This window comes from Mandrillus leucophaeus, unplaced genomic scaffold (assembly GCF_000951045.1).
Source record: "Mandrillus leucophaeus isolate KB7577 unplaced genomic scaffold, Mleu.le_1.0 Scaffold321, whole genome shotgun sequence".
In the NCBI taxonomy this organism is placed as follows: Eukaryota; Metazoa; Chordata; class Mammalia; order Primates; family Cercopithecidae; genus Mandrillus; species Mandrillus leucophaeus.
In genome coordinates, this window is record NW_012103377.1 from 3736157 (window position 1) to 3754711 (window position 18555).

The following is an 18555-nucleotide window of genomic DNA, read 5'->3' on the forward strand; positions in this document are numbered from 1 at the left end:
TGCAGGTCATTAACCTGTCCCAGCCTGTTGCCTTATATCTGAAACTTAGACAAAAATATCTGCCTCCCAAGTGTATTATAAGGACCAAATGAGATGGTATATTTGAAAATACTTCATGAATTGTAAAATATTATACAAACAGATGTACCCTTAGACATAGTTTGTATTCATGTTTTCCCTCATCTGAAGATCCACTCTGTTATACAGTGAGTGCAACACACAGGAATAACTTGATCTTCATGTCCTTTTGGGTCGGAATTGCTCATCTCTAAGTATAAACTTAGAGAAGGCAAGGCTTTTGAATAAGTAATTTTACACCATGAGAAACTAGGTTAACATTGATTTTTTCATTTAACAAATATTTATTGATCAGTATCCATGTTCCAGGCATTGTCCTTGTTCTGGGGATAGGATGTTGAACAATACATAATTCCTACCATCAAATTGTTTACAGTCTAGTAAAATGTGCAGAAAAATAATAAAAATTATTTAATAAGCACCATAATGGGTTAAGAATAGACTACTGTGCAGTGCTAAACTACTCACCAAGCAAACAAGAAACTCGATTTTGTGAAATAAACATGATACTCAATACCTCAAAGAATAAAATCATCAAAATAGTCACTACTAGGAAACCAAAATTTCAGACTTAATTGCACTTAATATTGTGTTTATTGTGAATAATACGGTGGTAGGGCAACAGTCATATATCTTATATGACTTTTAGTATTTGAGACTTCTAAAACATCTTAATTAGGCTCTGCTGTCATATTTTGGAAGGATCAGAGGTAACTTCCCAGAGGAAGTGATGTGTAAATTGAGGTTGGAAGGATGAGAGGAACTGAAGTTGGAAGAATTCTATTGGGCAAAATAAATATATAGAAAGGCTTTGGATATGGTTTGGACTTGTGTCACCACCCAAATCTCCTGTCAAATTGTGATCCTCAATGTTGGAGGAGGCACCTGGTGGAATGTGATTAAATCATGGAGGTGGATTTCCCCCTTGCTGTTCTTGTGATAGTGAGTGAGTTCTCGTGAGATCTGGTTATTGAAATGTATGTAGTACCTCCCCTTGCTCTGTCTTTGTCCTTCTCTGGAAATGTAAGATGTGCCTGCTTCCCTTTCACTTTCTGCCATGATTGTAAGTTTCCTGAGGCCTCCCAGCCATGCTTCCTATACAGCCTGCAGAACTTTGAGTCAATTAAACCTCTTTTCTTTATAAATTACCCAGTGTCAGGTAGCTCTTTAAAGCTATGCGAGAACGGACTAATACAGCTTTAGAGACTGAAAATTTTAAAAACTTAAAAGGCACTATGGCTGAGGCATACAGAGCAACAAGGGCTTGAGATATGAAAGAGAAACATTGAGAGATGAATGGAAGAGGGAAAACTTTGGAAATCTAATAATGTGTTGCCTTGAAAGTCAGTTAAAGAATATGAGTTTTATCCTGAGGCTAATAAGCAAGCCATCAAGGAGTTTCAAGCAGGGTCTGATATGACTACTATATCAAACTTCTGAACCACTTTAATTGTCCTATCATAATCCCACATCCTTCTGTTTAAACTTCATGATGTTTCATTGTTGACTAAAATTGAGAAGTAAAATATATCGTTTCTGCATATATGTATAGCAAAGTATATAAATATCAACTAAAAGGATACATGCCAATGCTCAAGCATGCCTCTGAGGAAGGGGCCTGAGCAGAAATACAAACAACTTTATAAAAAAGTTCTGATGCAAATATGACCAAATCTTAATATTTATCAATTTGAAGTGTTGGTCCATGTGTGCTTGTTACATTATTCTCCATTTCTTTCTGTCATTTAATTTTTTCCAAATTATAAAATAAAAGAGGAAGACATTATTACTCACATTTTCCAGGACAGTATATAGAAATAGCTCTGGAGGAGTGTGGCCTGAGAACTACTATGGGTAATTCAAAAATGGCAACAGAAACCATGTATTGCACAAACAGACTTTGGTAACATTGGTTGTCTCTTGTTGACTAGTGGTTACACATCATTAATTAAAAATTAGGGAAATTATTATTATTACAGAAATGTAGTTCAAAAGCCTTAATTTTTTTAACACAAGGGGTCTGTAAAATAAAATAAAATAAAACAAAATAATCATGCTCATAAAATGGCTGAGAACTACTTTGTTGTTCTGTCAGTGAACATGGCCAATTCTTCCACATCTTGCATAATATACCTCTACAAAATTCTATTCCAGTTCTCTCACACAAGGTCATCTAAAGTTAGCTCCAACTACTCTAGTCTTGCACTTCACAATGAAAAACTAATGCTCTAATAATTGAATGAGTGCGTAAAATAATTTTTTAGCATATAGAGACGTGAGGGTATAGGCAAAAGAAAGGCTAATTGTTTATTCCGCATTCATATGGGTCTTTAACAAATCAAAAAAATCAAAATTTCAAGACTGAAATAAAAATGTCAAGGTTATCAACGATTAGAAAATTCATTTAGAGTAGGCCAGGCACGGTGGCTCACGCCTGTAATCCCAGTACTTTGGGAGGCCTAGGCAGGCAGATCATGAGGTCAGGAGTTCGAGACCAGCCTGGTCAACATGGTGAAACTCCATCTCTACTAAAAATACAAAAATAATTAGCCAGGCGTGGTGACACACCCCTGTAATCCCAGCTACTTGGGAGGCTGAGGCAGGAGAATTGCTTGAACCTGGGAGGTGAAGGCTGCAGTGAGCTGAAATCACGCCACTGCACTCCAGCCTGGGTGACAGAGTGAAACTCCATCTTGGGGAAAATAAATAAATTCATTCATTCATTTATTAGATTGAGAATGTAATCCCTGTAACTTTAATAGCTGTCTTGTAATTTTAATAGCTGTGTTTTGACAGCTGGAAGACGCAGTGAGTTAATTCCCTTTATGAACTAAGTTTGTTTATTTTGCGTGTCTTGAGACAAGGCCTAAATGGTTTTGAATGGTCTACCAGATAACTCTACGAGCTTTACATATTTTATGTTTTCATCAGTTATTTATTTGCTAGTTTTATAGTCTTTCCCATTATATTGTTAATATTTTCAAAGAAGGAATCCTATATTCAACTTGTCTCTTTACTTTCTCAAGGTTCTCTGCACTCTATAAATATAATCTTAATTTATCTGTTATCAATATTTTATTGCAATGATTCTCTAATTTCACTTTCCATAATAAACATTACACATTTCTTTTACATATGAGGTATTAAAATGCAACTCATAAAGCCATATTGTTGAAAATAAAATCTCTAATTGCAAAGTATGGTACACTTAATTTCTTCACACTTCTATTTTATACAAAAATTGACTGAGTTTCACAGTTTTTAAAACATTTTACATGTGAGTTTAGTTTTAAACTTTAATCTGCATGCTCTCAGAAGATATATTTAACAAAAATAGTTGAGCTTTTACTGCAAGATTTGTATTATAGAAAAGATATCAAGAACTTTATAGTCATAGAATGAGGCTAACATTTCCTTGTAACAGAAAGTCTCTCTAGCTTCCAGATATTCAAGTTGCTTATGATAATGACCACCTACTATATCACAAGGAAAGGAAACTCTATAGGGTCTAAGCAATGGGAGGCATTTTTTCCCTTGTAACAAACTCAAACAAAGGGTGCAAAGCAAAACTAAAATCAAATACTATCATAAATAAAAATATAAACATTCTTTAATTCAAGATTATTCACTTGGCTGTCAGAAAATAGGGATGGTATGGTATATAATTTCTAGTATTAGTTTAAAAAATTCCTCAGGCCCTATACGTTTGTCTCTTTTATCTATTTTGATTGCATTTTCTTGCAAAAAAAATGGAATCATTTCTTTTCAGTAATTGTGTGCAGTATCTGGAAAAGCACCAGTTATATTCAGGTATGCAAAAAATAGTTTCAGATCACTGATGATGACAAGATATAAAAATCCTAATAAATACTAAATTGTCCAAGTAATAGTCCTATCTTAAATCTAGGCTTAATTTGGTACACCTTGAAAAGAGATATGCCATAGAATCCATATCCATTTAAGTTTCCTAGTACTAATGCTGAGTAGTGAGTGATTATTAACCAGAATTTTGTGCTTGGACAAAACCCAACAGGTCATTTATTGCCCCCCACCCAAACCTACTAGTCATATTCCAGCAGATTCTACTTAAAATACCGACTTATCCTCTCTCTCTGTGACACACACACACACACACACACACACACACACAGAGTACAAACACACTTCAATATTGAGGAGAGAGGGGTTATATTCAAATAAAAATATTGTTGTCCTCAAAATTCTAGTATAATGCTATACCGGAATTCTTCATAGATTGATTGCTGTGGCAGACTGTATTATGATTTCCAAACATATACTGCCATTTTTTAAAGGGAAAAGTAAACTTCCTTGAGCCACTGAAGTCAGTCATGGCTATGTGACTTGTTTTGACCAATGAATTCTAAGTAGATGTGCTAGGTCTCATTTTCATGCAGAAGCTTTAAGAGCCAGTGCATGGTTCACCATGTTCTCTTTTTCCTCTGCCATGATGACCAGCAATGTTCTAGAAGAGACTACTCTATCAGCCTGGGCTTTGAAGTGAATAGGGTATAGAGTAAAGTTATAGCAACCCAGGATGCACATGGAGCATGGGCATTCAATATGAGCATTATTGAAAGCCACTAATATTTTCAGGTTGTTTGTCACTGCAGCATAATCTAGTTTACCTTGACTGATACAACTCTGCACCAATAGAAGGGAAACATAAGACAGACGTGCATATGAAGACCTAACCAAGGCAGATTTTAATGCAATAACCATTTCATTAATTTTCCAGGCTGTATCTCTTCATTTCATGGGATATGAGAGTTATTTTTTAGCGGTGCTATGTAAAGCCTCACATATTGTTACCCACAATCAACCTCAGGTCACATTCTGCTACCTTCTTGCAAATCTAGTCTTTTCCAATCTGTTTTTGTTTTTGTTTTTGTTTTTGTTTTTTTGAGATAGAGTCTCATTCTGTTGCCCAGGCTGGAATGCAGTAGTGTGATCTCAGCTCACTCCAACCTCCGCCTCCTGGGTTCAAGTGACTCTCCTGCCTCAGTCTACCAAGTAGTTGGGATTACAGGCATGCACCACCATGCCTGGCTAATTTTCGTATTTTTAGTAGAGACAAGGTTTCACTGTGTTGGCCAGGCTGATCTTGACTCCTGACCTCAGGTGATCTGCCCACTCTGGCCTCCCAAAGTGCTGGGATTACAGGCATGAGCCATCGCTTCTGGCGCAATCTGGTTTTAACAGATAAATTTTGACTCATTTTATAAGTTTGATTTGTGCTCACTTATCCTAATTACTTGATTCTGACCAGTTCTTCAACCTGCTGCTGTCATTTACAATTTCAATCCATTATTACTTGTGTTAGGGCCTAATTTTATTTGAATTACCTATCTGATGTTGGTGGTCATTCTGACCCAACCTAAGCAGACTGGGATGTTAAAAACTACTTATTCAGCAGAAGTGAAATACCTTAATAAATCAGTGCTTATAACTATTAGGTTGGTGCAAAAGTAATTGTGATTTTTGCCATTAAAAGTAATATTAATATTATGACATATGACAAAAGCAGTAATTCAGAGTGTAGGAAGATAATGAAAGTACAAGACATAATAAGCATTAAAAGTAATGGCGAAAACTGCGATTACTTTTGCACCAATCTAATAGTAACTATAATCTATTTGGTTTGCTGCTTTCATCTTATGTAGGTATGAAAATCTATGTCATGTAATTCATGTAAGGTAAAATATGATATAATAAGTGCTTACAACGTTACCAATGATTATTATTGCTTCTTGTTTTACTAACTTTGTGCCTTCCCCTGTCTACTACCTCCACACCAGTTTCTAGCACTGGTTCTACCTTTCTTATTACAAGTGTGCAATAACAACTTTTTAATTAATAACTTACATTTGATGTTTCAAAGAACAAGCCTAATCCTTTTGGATATGTATTTACTACACAGGGACTATAACCCACTAGTAACTACAGTTATAAATTGAAAACTAACCAGACTCCTTTATAAAAGTATAGGCTCTGGGCTGTTATCACCTATAAATAAATGAACCTCCTGATCCATACTTCTCAATAATTTAGCCGGTGGTAAAGTCTAAAGAATCTGCATTTTTAGTACGTCTCCTCAGATGAATCATGGTCCATGGAAACATGGTCCAGAGTTTCCTTCGGGAAACACTGTTCTTAATTACATGCATTTTTTCTCACCTCATATTTGTCTCCTTCTAAAGTATGAGTACAGCACAATTGTTATTAACTTTGGCTTCATATTTGAACCACTTGAGGCATCACTTCAAAAATACTGATGCCAAACCCCACCACAAAGAGTCTAATTTAATGGGTCCTAGATGGGGTTCAGGCAGCAGTGCTTTGAAACAGCTCTTTACTTGATTCTAAACTCCTAAAGTTTCTAAATTTCCGTAATCATTTTTGGTGAACTTTTAAGGGAAAAATAATTATATCATTCTTTCAACAAACACTTATTTGCCAGGCACTGGAGACACAGAAGTGCATGGGGCCTACTCCTGCTTCCAAGTCTGTCACAGCAAATCTTTTCTTAAATGAACTATTACTGTTGGCTTGGTTCTTTAAAAAGAATAGTCACAGTACATCACAAATGGTAGCATATCAGGGACTCTCCTCTGAAGTTTATTTTATCACTCATGAGGGTCAAAAATAGCCTAACCCACCTTTCTACATCTGTATCCCTATATGTAATATAGGAATAAGGGTAAAAGTTACCACTTCTTAGGGTCTTTGTGAGAAAACTATAAAAGCCTCTTCAAAGGTGAACTGCATAATAGGACTCAAATACAGTAATTCAGAGAGTAGAAAGATAATGAAAGTACAAGACATAATAAGCAATAAAATTTTGAGAACATGATATTCACAACTGTAAAGATGAGCATGTGCAAACTGTGTAATCTAGTAATTACACTCCTAGGTATATACTTAAATGTAGGTATATACCCAAATGTCCATGATCAGAAGAATGGATAATCATATTGGGGTATGCACATAATGCACAGAATTCAATATTATATGCAGTGAAAATGAATGAACTACAGCTACAGAAGAAAACATACATGAATTCAGAAATACATCAATTAAAAAAGTAAGAAACAGAGTGACAGCATTGTTACAAGCTCAAAGACAAGCATAATCAAATGATACATTTAGATAAGTATATTAAACTATTTTAAGAAAATAAAAAATGATAAACATCTTGAGGAGGTAAGCTGATGAAATGGGGGAGGAGCTCAAAAGTAACTGAAACAATACTGGTAATGCTGTAGTTATTAAATTACAGGGCAGATTCATGAGTATGTATTATTATTCTTCATAACATACATATATGCATTCTTTTGCATGTAAGTTTCATAAATTTCAAAATGTAATACGGTGAAGAAAGAAGATACCTGAGAAATAGGATCTACCATTTGCTAGCTAAAAGGAATTGATGAGTTTAGTACACTCTCATCTATTCTCCTTCTGAGATTATTGATGGTGATAGTATCTTTAAAAGTGCTTTGGCAGAGTGACTCTGATAACATGCAATATAGTCTTGGTTTATAAAAGAATAAACCTATGAAAACAATCTATTTCAGCATTCACATTAATATGATACACAGTAAGTCTTTAAGTTTTTGCTCACAAGCCAGGCCAGTATCAGAAAGCTGCAAGAATAGTAAATTATTATGCCCCACTCTTCTAAAGAGTCCTTTGCTAAGTATTAGTACGCAATGATTTAATCACTCTTATCTCTTCATTCTGAGCCTTCAGAAATATGCAGCTGCCAATAATTAGGTGTATTTAACATCATGAATGAGAATTTCTTGTATGTGTATTTGTATCTATTTTGATAATACTCTCATACATACACCTTTGAAAAGATACAAGTGCACACATATAACATACCTTCAGCTTTGAAAACTATATATTTTTAGTTTTACATTTTTTTCAGAAAAAAAGTCTTCAAGTTATCTGGGTATTATCTCTGATATTTTTATATCTAACTTCTAACTTACTATATTAGCATTATATAGAAAATTTGAAAAGATGTTGCTTCTTTATAATTAAAGTAAAATGCTGAAGAAAAATTAAAGGATAAAGTATAATTGCACTCAATTAAAAGTATTATTTGTTTAAACAGAAAGGAAATGAAAAAATACTGTTGGTAGGAATGTAAATTAGTGGAGCCATTATGGAAAACAGAATGTATATTTCACAAAAATAGAACTATCATATGATCCAGCAATCCCACTACTAGGTATTTATCCAATGGAAAGCAAATCGGTATGTCCAAGAGATATCAGCATCTCTATGTTTATTACAGCACTATTCACAACAGCCAAGATAAGGAATCCACCTAAATGTTAATCAACAGATGAATGGATGAAGAAAATCTGGTATATGTATGCGCAATGGAATACTATTCAGCCATAAAAAGAATTAAATCCTATAATTCACAGCAAAATGGATGAGTCTAAAGGACATTATGTTAAGTGAAATAAGTCAGGCACAGAAAGATAAATATTACATGTTTTCACTCATATGCAAAAGCTAAAAACATTGAGCTCATAGAAGTAGAGAGTAGACCGATTATTAGACGTTGGGAAGGGTAGGAGAGAGGAGGGGATAGGGAGAGATAAGTTAATAGATACAAAATTACAGATAGATGGGAGGAACAAATTCTAGTGTTCTATAGCACTGTAGAACGAATATAGTTACCAATAATTTATTGTATATTTTCAAAAAGCTGGAAAAGAGGATTTTGAATGTTCCCACCCTAAAGAAGTGATAAATATTTGAGATGATGGATAGGCTAATTACCCTGATTTGATCATTACAGATTGTATACATGTACTGAAGTATGACTCTGTACTCCATAAATATATACAATTATGTGTCAACTAAAAATAAAAGAAAAAAGTGAAAAAACAGAATCACTTTTTATATTGCCTTCATTGAGTATGCTAATAAAATCCACATTGTTTTTAAAATGCATATAAAGCTTGTCCTGTTTTTTGGTCTGAAATGTCCCAGTTTCAATCTCAAGAGCCCCAATAAAATTTTCAGGTCACCTAGAATGTCTGATTCAGGAAGGTTTAAACACTAACTCTGAGTACATAGTAAAAATAGTATTTAAAGTTGTGTTTTAAACATCTGTAAGATCATCCTGGACAGGCTTTTCATATGCTTTCAACACTTACCGTATTAATGATAGAATATATACCTTGCCTACTCCAGCATAATTTATATCCCCATTTTACACCTTTACGTGTATCTACTACTTGAATTTGAATGTGTGAATAGAGATGATATATCCCTGGGTAATCAAAATTAATTTCTGCATTACATTTGAACATGAATGTTTAAACATATCTTGCAGAAAATGAAGCACAGTAATGAATTTGCATTAAAATCTAAAGAACATTCTGAATTATACCAAAATCCTTTTTTTAAAAAAAATCTCTCATTTTAGAAATGAGATCTTTCTTCATTGCCACTCAATACCAAAAGCAAGCAGAGCATCACTCCTTGAAATTTTCTGCAGAGCAAGAAACTAGCTGAGTTTAGCATTTCCAAAGGCTCCTTTGTTACACAAAATAACTTGAGTGGCCATTTATTAAGCTCCCACTATATGCCAGATGGTGGGCTAAATCAGTTTCAAATATTTACAATAGTTCAACAATAATCTAAAAATGGTAGGGATCCACTTTTACAGAAAAAGAAAAATAATATCAGAGATATGAAGTAATTTGGCCAAGTTTATACTGTTTGTTGAAAAGCAAAGCCAGGATGATGAACTTGGATCTACTTCATGTCAAAGCCCACTACACTGTTTTGTCATAAATTATGAAAGTTAATTATATGAAATGTCAGCTAAGAAGATAAATGAAGTACTATTCATATACATGAATGTAATTAAGTAAAATATAATATATATAATCAATAAAACTGCAAGCTAAATTTCCTTGAATAAATCCTTAATGAAACTAAAAGTTACTTCTGGGCTATTCATTTTAACAAAATTTTGTAATCTTTCTAAACAGTATTTACAAATTTGTGCTCTAAGCATTTAAAACACAAATCCCAGATCAATAAGTCCTAAAAACTCTTATTTTCTCAAGTATTTACCTTGAGCAATTAACAACTTGATTAAGATAAAATAGATAAAATGGTTAAATTACATTTGAGCAGGAATATATTTAAAAAGGGCTATATACTCAATATGCTCATTTATATCTTTATTTTAAGATGCAGATTTAGAGGATGTTTCATAAATTGTTTACTTTTATTTTCTATATTTAAAATATTATAAAGGTAACACAAGTGAATAGAAAGCACATACACATAATTTAAAGGAGGCTGTCCATCAAAAATAAACATTTTTAATACTGATCTTCAAAGAATATTTTTCCATTTAATTGAATAAAGGTTTAGAAAATAAAATACATCTGACAGGTAAATATGGAACAAAGTAAAACAAAAGAACTGGCAGAAAGTCAGAATAACAACTTAAGTAAAGACATTTATTACAGGAAAGACCAAAGCGACAGCACTAATTGTTTCTGCATAATTCAGATTGGATTATTGTAAATATTCTTACTTATAGTTTTTTGTAAAATGTTTTTAACACTATTCAGACAACCAGTGATAACCAATAACATGGAAAATGGATCTAAGAAGGTTAGAAATGAACAGACCCATAAACAAGCAGAAAAAGATTTTTAATAAATACAGTTTAGAGAGGACCAGTTCAGGTAAAAAGCATATTGTCAAAACTTGAGTATTAAGAAGACTCTGTATTTAACATTTCAAAATCTGATTTAAAATGTTCTTCAACATGTTTGAATTTTTCCCTCAGCACCTAATTCAGATTTCACCGTAAATGCAGCTCATGAAAACTAACACCAAACGGAGAAAAAAATCTCTGACATTTATTTTTCAAAACAAAGTTCCTGTTTCACTTCCTTTTATCAAGTCTCTTTATTCCTTACCCATTTTTTGTAAATAATATTACTTTCATCTTTGTTTTTCACTTTACATTCATCAGCTATTTTTATTTTATTTTACTTTTTTAACTTTTATTTTAGGTTCAGGGGTACATGTGCAGGTTTGTTATATAAGTAAATTGGGTATCATGGGGTTTGCTGTATAGATTTCATCACCTACGTAATGAGCATAGTACCCGAAAGGTAGTTTTTCAATCCTCACCCTCCTCCCACCCTCCACCCTCGAGTAGACCCCAGTACCTGTTGTTCCCTTGTGTCGATGTGTACTCAATGTTTAGCTCCCACTTACAAGTGAGAAGATAATGGCATTTGGTTTTCTGTCCCTGTGTTAAGTTTGCTTAGGATAATGACCTCCAGCTCCATCCATGTTGCTGCAAAGGACATGATCTCATTCTTTTTCAGGGCTGCACAATATTCCATGGTGTATATATACATTTTCTTTATCTAGTCTACTATTGATGGGCATTTAGGTTGATTCCAAGTCTTAACTATTTTAAAATAAATCTCATTTGATTCTTACAAAAACTTTGAGGTAGATGTGATTACTTTTGTTTACAGAGGGTGAAAGCAATGACACAGTTTGTCCAATGTGGAATCATCATGAAACAACAGGGCTGAGTCTCAAATCCTCCAAGATTACCACCATGACCTATGTATTTTAAACTTCAACAAAGTTTCATCTTGCAAACCAACACTTTTGTGCTTATTTCTTAACTAGTGACAATCTAATTCACCATTTTTGTGTTTGAAGTAGAGAACATAAAAATGGTACAGTAGAATAATTTTAGGTTAAGTTGATATCCATTAAGGAAGGCATCACGGCAATTATTTAAATGCTGACAAGTAGCGTGTGGGTACCTGTCTCATTGTTCTGATTCAGTTGCTGACAGTGTTCTAAATGAAGCTTCAGTTCTTTGTGAGAATTCTATTTAAGATTTTAAAACCAGTTTCTCTTTTTTTTTCAAAAGTGTCGTTATAACCAATCTTATGTGACGAAAGTGTTGGGGAGGGGAGGAGAAATCTCTTTAAATGGCTTCAAATACAATGATCCAAACCCATCACAACTGGGAATAAGTAAAATAAATATAGTAGATTAAACAAATTCCTGCAAATGGAGGTTTTCAAAAGAAACTGACATTAACTTTCTCCAATTTTAGTATTATTTTAAATATAAGTGGCTAATATCAAGCAGCACTTTCTTTTTACTTCATAGTACCACCACTTTGTGTTAGAAAGGGGAAAAAAGCCATTTGTGACAGTTTATTTTTAGATATTGATTATCTCATCTTGCTGCAAAGGGAATAAAAATAATTAAAGCTAAGTGAAAAATAATTTGAAGCACAGCATATTTCAAAGCATAACCATCATCATAACTGTTCAGATGAGATTTCTTGAAAGCCTGGTAATAAATGCATGCCCTAGATATTTTTTAAAGTCTACACCTTGCTTATTCAAATTGGCCTCTTTTACTGGAAGCTTAAGTTTAATTCCTGTCTTCAGACACTTCATACAATTCCAATCAAATGCAGTGATTAGTATGTATATAATGGCTGAATTAGATGATTAGATGAACATTAACTGTTTGTAAGCTAGGTAATTTATTTTAAAGTAAAATTTAAGTATTCGTCTAAGCTGTGTTCCTTTGGCAAACTTAAAGAGGTATTTCTTCAATGTACTTAACACTCTTTTTTGTTTTTTTGATAACTCAAATTCATTTTAGAAAATAAAAATTCATTTGGAAAATATAGAAAAGTAGAGTCTAAATAAAATCACCCATAGCTTCGTCATAAAGAAATAAACACTTAACTATTTTATTTCATTATTTTACCTATTAATCCTTATTCTTCTTGCTACTACAGGTAGCAAGAGATCACAGAGCCCAGAAAAACTTGCTACTGAAAAGAGATATCATCACATCACAGTAGAAAAAGAACAGATTATTTAAGAGATAATTTACAACCACTGATATATCATGCCTATAATTACATTTCCTCTAAAAGATGTGTTTGGATATGTTCTAGTCAATTCACCCAAGTCTCTTCCATTTCTCCTTGCCTTATACCAGACTTAATTCAAACATTTATATTAGCTGCTGGACCCTGAAGGCATCTGGTGTGGGGATCCCTGGCTTAGATAATATTCGAAGTGGAAAATCAGTTCAGGTAATTAGATCATTGTTAAAAGCTATTAGACACATTTGTTTGTATGTGTACAGGTCAGGTTCCTTTTATATCTTCTGGTAAGTTAACTGAGCTATATGCATAGTTTCCCAATAAATAATTACACATTTCATTTCTTTAGAACGATTTGTCTTTGAGAAACTTCTAAACCAGTATCTTACAAACTCTTGGTACACAGGATACTTCCCATTGTTGGAATATGAAGTTGCTAATAAATTAACAGAAGGAAAGTTTGTCAGCTAATACCTGTTGCACAATTGTTGTTAACTCCAGGCAGAGTTGTATGACATTATTTCTTGTAACTGAATAGTCTGTCACAGCAGCAAATGGTGACCTATAAAGGGAAAAGGAAAATTGTGATTACTAGTAACAGCTTTTGAAAAGTCCCAAAATATAGTAGCCTAAAATGAGTTTTTCAATAATATGAAATAAGTTGTTCTGAAATTTGCATACTGACAAAAATATTCAGGACTTATTTCAAGGAAAGTTTTGAAAGAAATGATTGGAAGAGCATTAAATTCAGGAAATATAATGTTTGCTTTCTACCAAATTTCTCTCTTTTTAAAGTTCTTAATTATTTAGAAGTTCTTTGGTTCTTACAAGGTATTTTCACTGTATCTAAAACAAAAAAGGAATACTTTAGGCAAAGATAACATGTTAGTTTATTTTCAAAAGAACCCAAGATTCTGAGTACAGTATCTATTTAGAATATTCACAATTAAGAGCTAGTAATAACAACTGCTAAGGTTCACTGAGGGCTCACTATGTGCCAGTTACTATTCTAAATGCTTTACATGTATTAGATAATTTAATCTTCACAACCATTATGAGATAGGCACTATTATTATTCTCATTTTACAGATGAGAAACATAAGGTAAAGAAAGATTAAGTGACTTATCTAAGGTCACACAACTAGTAAGTGGTGGACCTGTATACTTCATACTTGATATATTTTCAAGTGTTTGAAGCAGCTCATTTAGTCATGTGTATAATTCTTTTTACACATGGTTATATTTAGTTTGGTAATATTTTGTTGAGGGTTTTAACATCTAAGTTCCTGCAAAATATTGGTCTGCAGTTGTTTTTTGTTTTTTGGGGGGGGGTTTTGTATCAGGATAATGATTGCCTCAAAAACTGATATAGGAAAAGTTCCCGCCTTTATTTTCTGGAAGAGATGGTGTAGAAATGGTGTTATTTCTTCTTTAAATGTATAAAATTCACCAATGAAATCATTTGAGCCTGCAGCTTTTCTCCACACCCTGAGGCGTTTCTAGGTAATATTCTCTTTCTTCAATAGTTATAGGATTATTCAGAGTATCTATTTCATCTTGGGTTATGTTTTAGTACTATTTTTCAAGGAATTGGTCTATTTCATCTGAGCTACCAAATTTATGTCTGAAGTTATTTGTAATATTCCTTCATTAATCTTTACATTTTGATTGACTTCTCTGTTGTTTGTTTTCAATTTCACTAATTTCTGCTCTTATCCTTAAGAGGATCTTATTGCTCCGTGCTTATTTTGTTCTTATTTTTCTATTTTCTTGAGATGGGAACTTAAATGATTGATTTGAGATCTTTCTTTTTTTCTGATATAAAGCACTCAGTGCGTCTGATATATTTACTACATATATTCCTGATATATTTTGAATATATATATTTCTGATATATATAAGCATTCAGTGCTATACACTTCCTTTTCAGCACTGCTTTAGCTGTGTGCCGCAAATTATGATTTGGTCTTTTTTCATTCTGTTCAATGTATTACTTTTTATTTTCCATGAGAGTTGACCGTTGGATTACTTATAAGTGTGCTGTATGAGTTACTAGTTTCATTTTATCATCTGATTTCAATTCTTTTAAACTTGCTGAATTTTGTTTTATGATACAGATACAGTCTATCTTGGTGAATGTTCAATGAGTACTTGAAAAAAATTTTTGTTCTCCTGCTGTTGGATGAAGTGCTCTAAAAATGTCAACTTTTTTGTTGTTAGGTGGTGGTGCTCAGCTTTTCTAATCTTACTGACTTTCTGTTTAATTTTATCTATTCTTGAGAAAGAGGAAATGAAATCTACAACTGTGGATTTGTCTATTTACTCTTTCATTCTATCAGTTTTTGCTTCATGCACTTTAAAGCTCTGTTTTTTGATATATACATCTTACCAGTGATTTCTGTTTCCTCTTTTTTGATTTACCTACTTATATGCACACCTGTTACATTTTGGTGGGTTTTGTTTATCAATATGAATATTCACATATGTTCATATATGAATATTACACATTACACATTAACCCTCTGCTTTTCATGTTTGTTGCAAATATTTTTCCCAGCTTGTCATCTTATACTTTGTTACATTTTTCATTTTTATGTAGTCAACAGTACATTCCTTTGTATTTTATTCCATTTTAAAAATACTTAGAAAGTCTTTTCACATCTAGAAATCATTTTTTGCCTATATTTTTTCTAGTTTTCTTGTAAATTTATATTTTCTTCTTAGATATCTGATATATCTAAAATTTATTTTAGTGAAGAAAAATAGTGCTCTATCATTATCTATTTTCTAAAGGCTTAACCAAGTGCCCCACTACAATTTACTAAATGGCCCTTTCTTTTTCTGGTGGTTTTAACATATTGTTTTGTAAATGATTTTATATACGGTCATGTGCTGCATAAAATGACGTTTTGGTCAACAACAGACCACATACACCACAGTGGTCCCATAAGATTATAATGCTTTATTCTTACTGTACCTTTTCTGGGTTTAGATATGGAATAAATCCTTACCATCGTGTTACAATTGCCTATAGTATTCACTACAGTCACATGCTGTACAGTTTGTAGCCTAGGAGCAACAGGCTATATATACCATACAGCTTAGGTGTGTAGTAGGCTGTACCATCTAGGTTATGTAAGCATACTCTATAATGTTTGCACAACAAAATTGCCAATTCTTATCATTAGCAATGCATGACTATACCACAGTGTATTATAGGCTCTCTTTCATGAACTTATCTACTCCTACTCCAAAACCCAGTATATTTTTTCAAGATAATTTACGTAAATAAAAGGATTTACGTAAATAATAAGAATTTTAAAAACTGAATTAGAAAAAAATGTGATTAATCAAAATTCTCAGTAAAAAAATTAACCTCTTTAATTGTAAGCAGAAACCAACTTTTAAAAATCCATCCTAATGGAAGATTTCTAAGACTGGATTGTAAAGGTGGTTGTATAGGTGTTATCAAAATTTACTAAAACTCATCAAACTGTATACTTAAAATAGGTTAATTTATAGAAAATAAATTAGGCCTCAACAAAAATATTTTTTTTCGACAGGTAAAGTATTTTTATAATTCAAAAGTTCTTTTAAGGAGAACTAAAGAACACAAAATTCATTCAAAAGAGAATTTATAGAATTAAATGAGCAAAAATGAAAAATTATTTTATCCATATTACAAATGCCTCTATAGGATAAGGCCCAGGGGAAACACCCATTCAAATCTGGGCTTTCCTTTCCCAAATAAAGTGTTTGGCACAACCAACAAGCTGTCATGAGACTGACAGGCCTGACAGTTGAAAGGTTTCTAGAAGTAGTCCCATGACTTTTCTGTGGAGCTTCAACATAGTGTACACAAGAGGTGTCTTAACAAGCTGCACAAACTCAGGCTGAACTACGCAGCACACTGTTCCAGAAAAGTTAAACTGAAGGGAAAAAAAAGGTCCACATGAAGTAGGTCTCCTATTGCCACAGGTTAACTCTGTCGTTTCTCATGGAAAATTAAATTCACTGGCTGCTCGGGACGTCAGTGAAATCCTGATCTCCTGGGGGAGGTGAGAGCTGGAGAAACAACTTGAATTTAAGCATCTCTGGGCCAGGTGGGAAGGAGACAATGATGACCAAGGATGCTTTCTAGGTGACTTAATAAAAATATTTTTTAATGAAAAATATAAGCACTTCTAGGAGAATATCATTATTTTTAAAAATTACTTTGGGAGGCCGAGGCAGGTAGATCATGAGGTCAGGAGTTCAAGACCAGCCTGGCCAAGATGGTGAAACTCCATCTCTTCTAAAAATGCAAAAATTAGCTGAGCGTGGTGACGGGTGTCTATAATCCTAGCTACTCGGGAGACTGAGGCAGAAGAATTGCTTGAACCTGGGCAGCAGAGGTTGCAGTGAGCCGAGATCATGCCACTGCACTCCAGGCTGGGCGACGGAGTAAGACTCTGTCTCAAAAAAAAAAAAAAAAAAAAATTACATAGAGACCATTTTTGCTGCATTGAAGCATAAAAACTGGCATTTTAAAGTAAGAATTCAAAAATGCTTCTGGCATGATTAGAAAAGAGTTTCGATTCCTAGGTTTGAAAAGGTCAGAGTCTGTTTATAAAATCTTAAAATTTCATTAAGAAGTGATGAGGTGATACACAGAATGTTTGTTTCATTTTGTTTTACCATAACTACTTAAAAGAATCTCACTTGATTTTCAAATACAGAAAAGAAAAACCCTATTTGATCACTAAATGCTTATAGCAAACTGAATTCCAAGGCATGTTTTCCACTTTCCTGACCATTCATATTTTAAGTAGGACAAGCTTCTCACTCAAGATTAAATTTCAAGAAAAAATGAAAAGAAAAATCTAAACACATACTAAGGAAAACAGATTTTATTTTATAGTGATTTAGAATTATCCTAAAGTTTTTATCTTAGAGGCAAATCACATACAACTGTACTAACAGCCATTCTTAGCCAGCAGATTTTAAGGTTTGGTATGATGATTTGGGCTGCATCTACATACAAATAAGGGTAAAAGGTCAGGTGGCATTCCAGTCTTTGTGGGTTACCAAAGATTATCCCTCAGTCATGGCTTAATGATCATCTATGAGAGTAAAAACAATAGATCTCTGTAGAATAACTGAACATGATCCGCACGCTTGCACACACACACATATACAAAAACAAAAACAAAATCAAAAACAAAAATAAAGAAACTGTTCTTAAGTCTGAAGAAACCCTCAAGTAGAGTTCAGGGTACTTACAAGAAGAACACAATAACTCTAATTAAAGGAAATTAAATTCATAGCAAGAAAGCTTTTCGATGCCAGAAAGAGAAAAAAAGATAAAATCCTTGGATCATTGCTAAGTGGTTGTTACAGGAATTATCCTATTTAGATCTTAAAAATTAAGCAACTGTACTCCTTAAATCATCATATAGATAATACGATGCTTATATTTCTCTCTGGCGCAAAAGTTTATGACCCTATAAGAAATTATTCTTTGTACATGATAGCTAAAC

At 33.1% G+C, this 18555-nt stretch overlaps 1 protein-coding gene across 4 annotated transcripts in view; it reads right to left on the reverse strand.

The window, feature by feature from the left end:
- CNKSR2 (connector enhancer of kinase suppressor of Ras 2) overlaps positions 1–18555 on the reverse strand; it is a 286046-nt gene that overhangs the window by 195500 nt on the left and 71991 nt on the right. For all 4 annotated transcript variants that reach the window (XM_011988030.1, XM_011988029.1, XM_011988032.1 and 1 more), the window contains exon 4: positions 13511–13598. In XM_011988030.1, coding sequence (XP_011843420.1) covers positions 13511–13598 — 88 coding nt within the window. The remainder of the gene's footprint in view (positions 1–13510; positions 13599–18555) is intronic.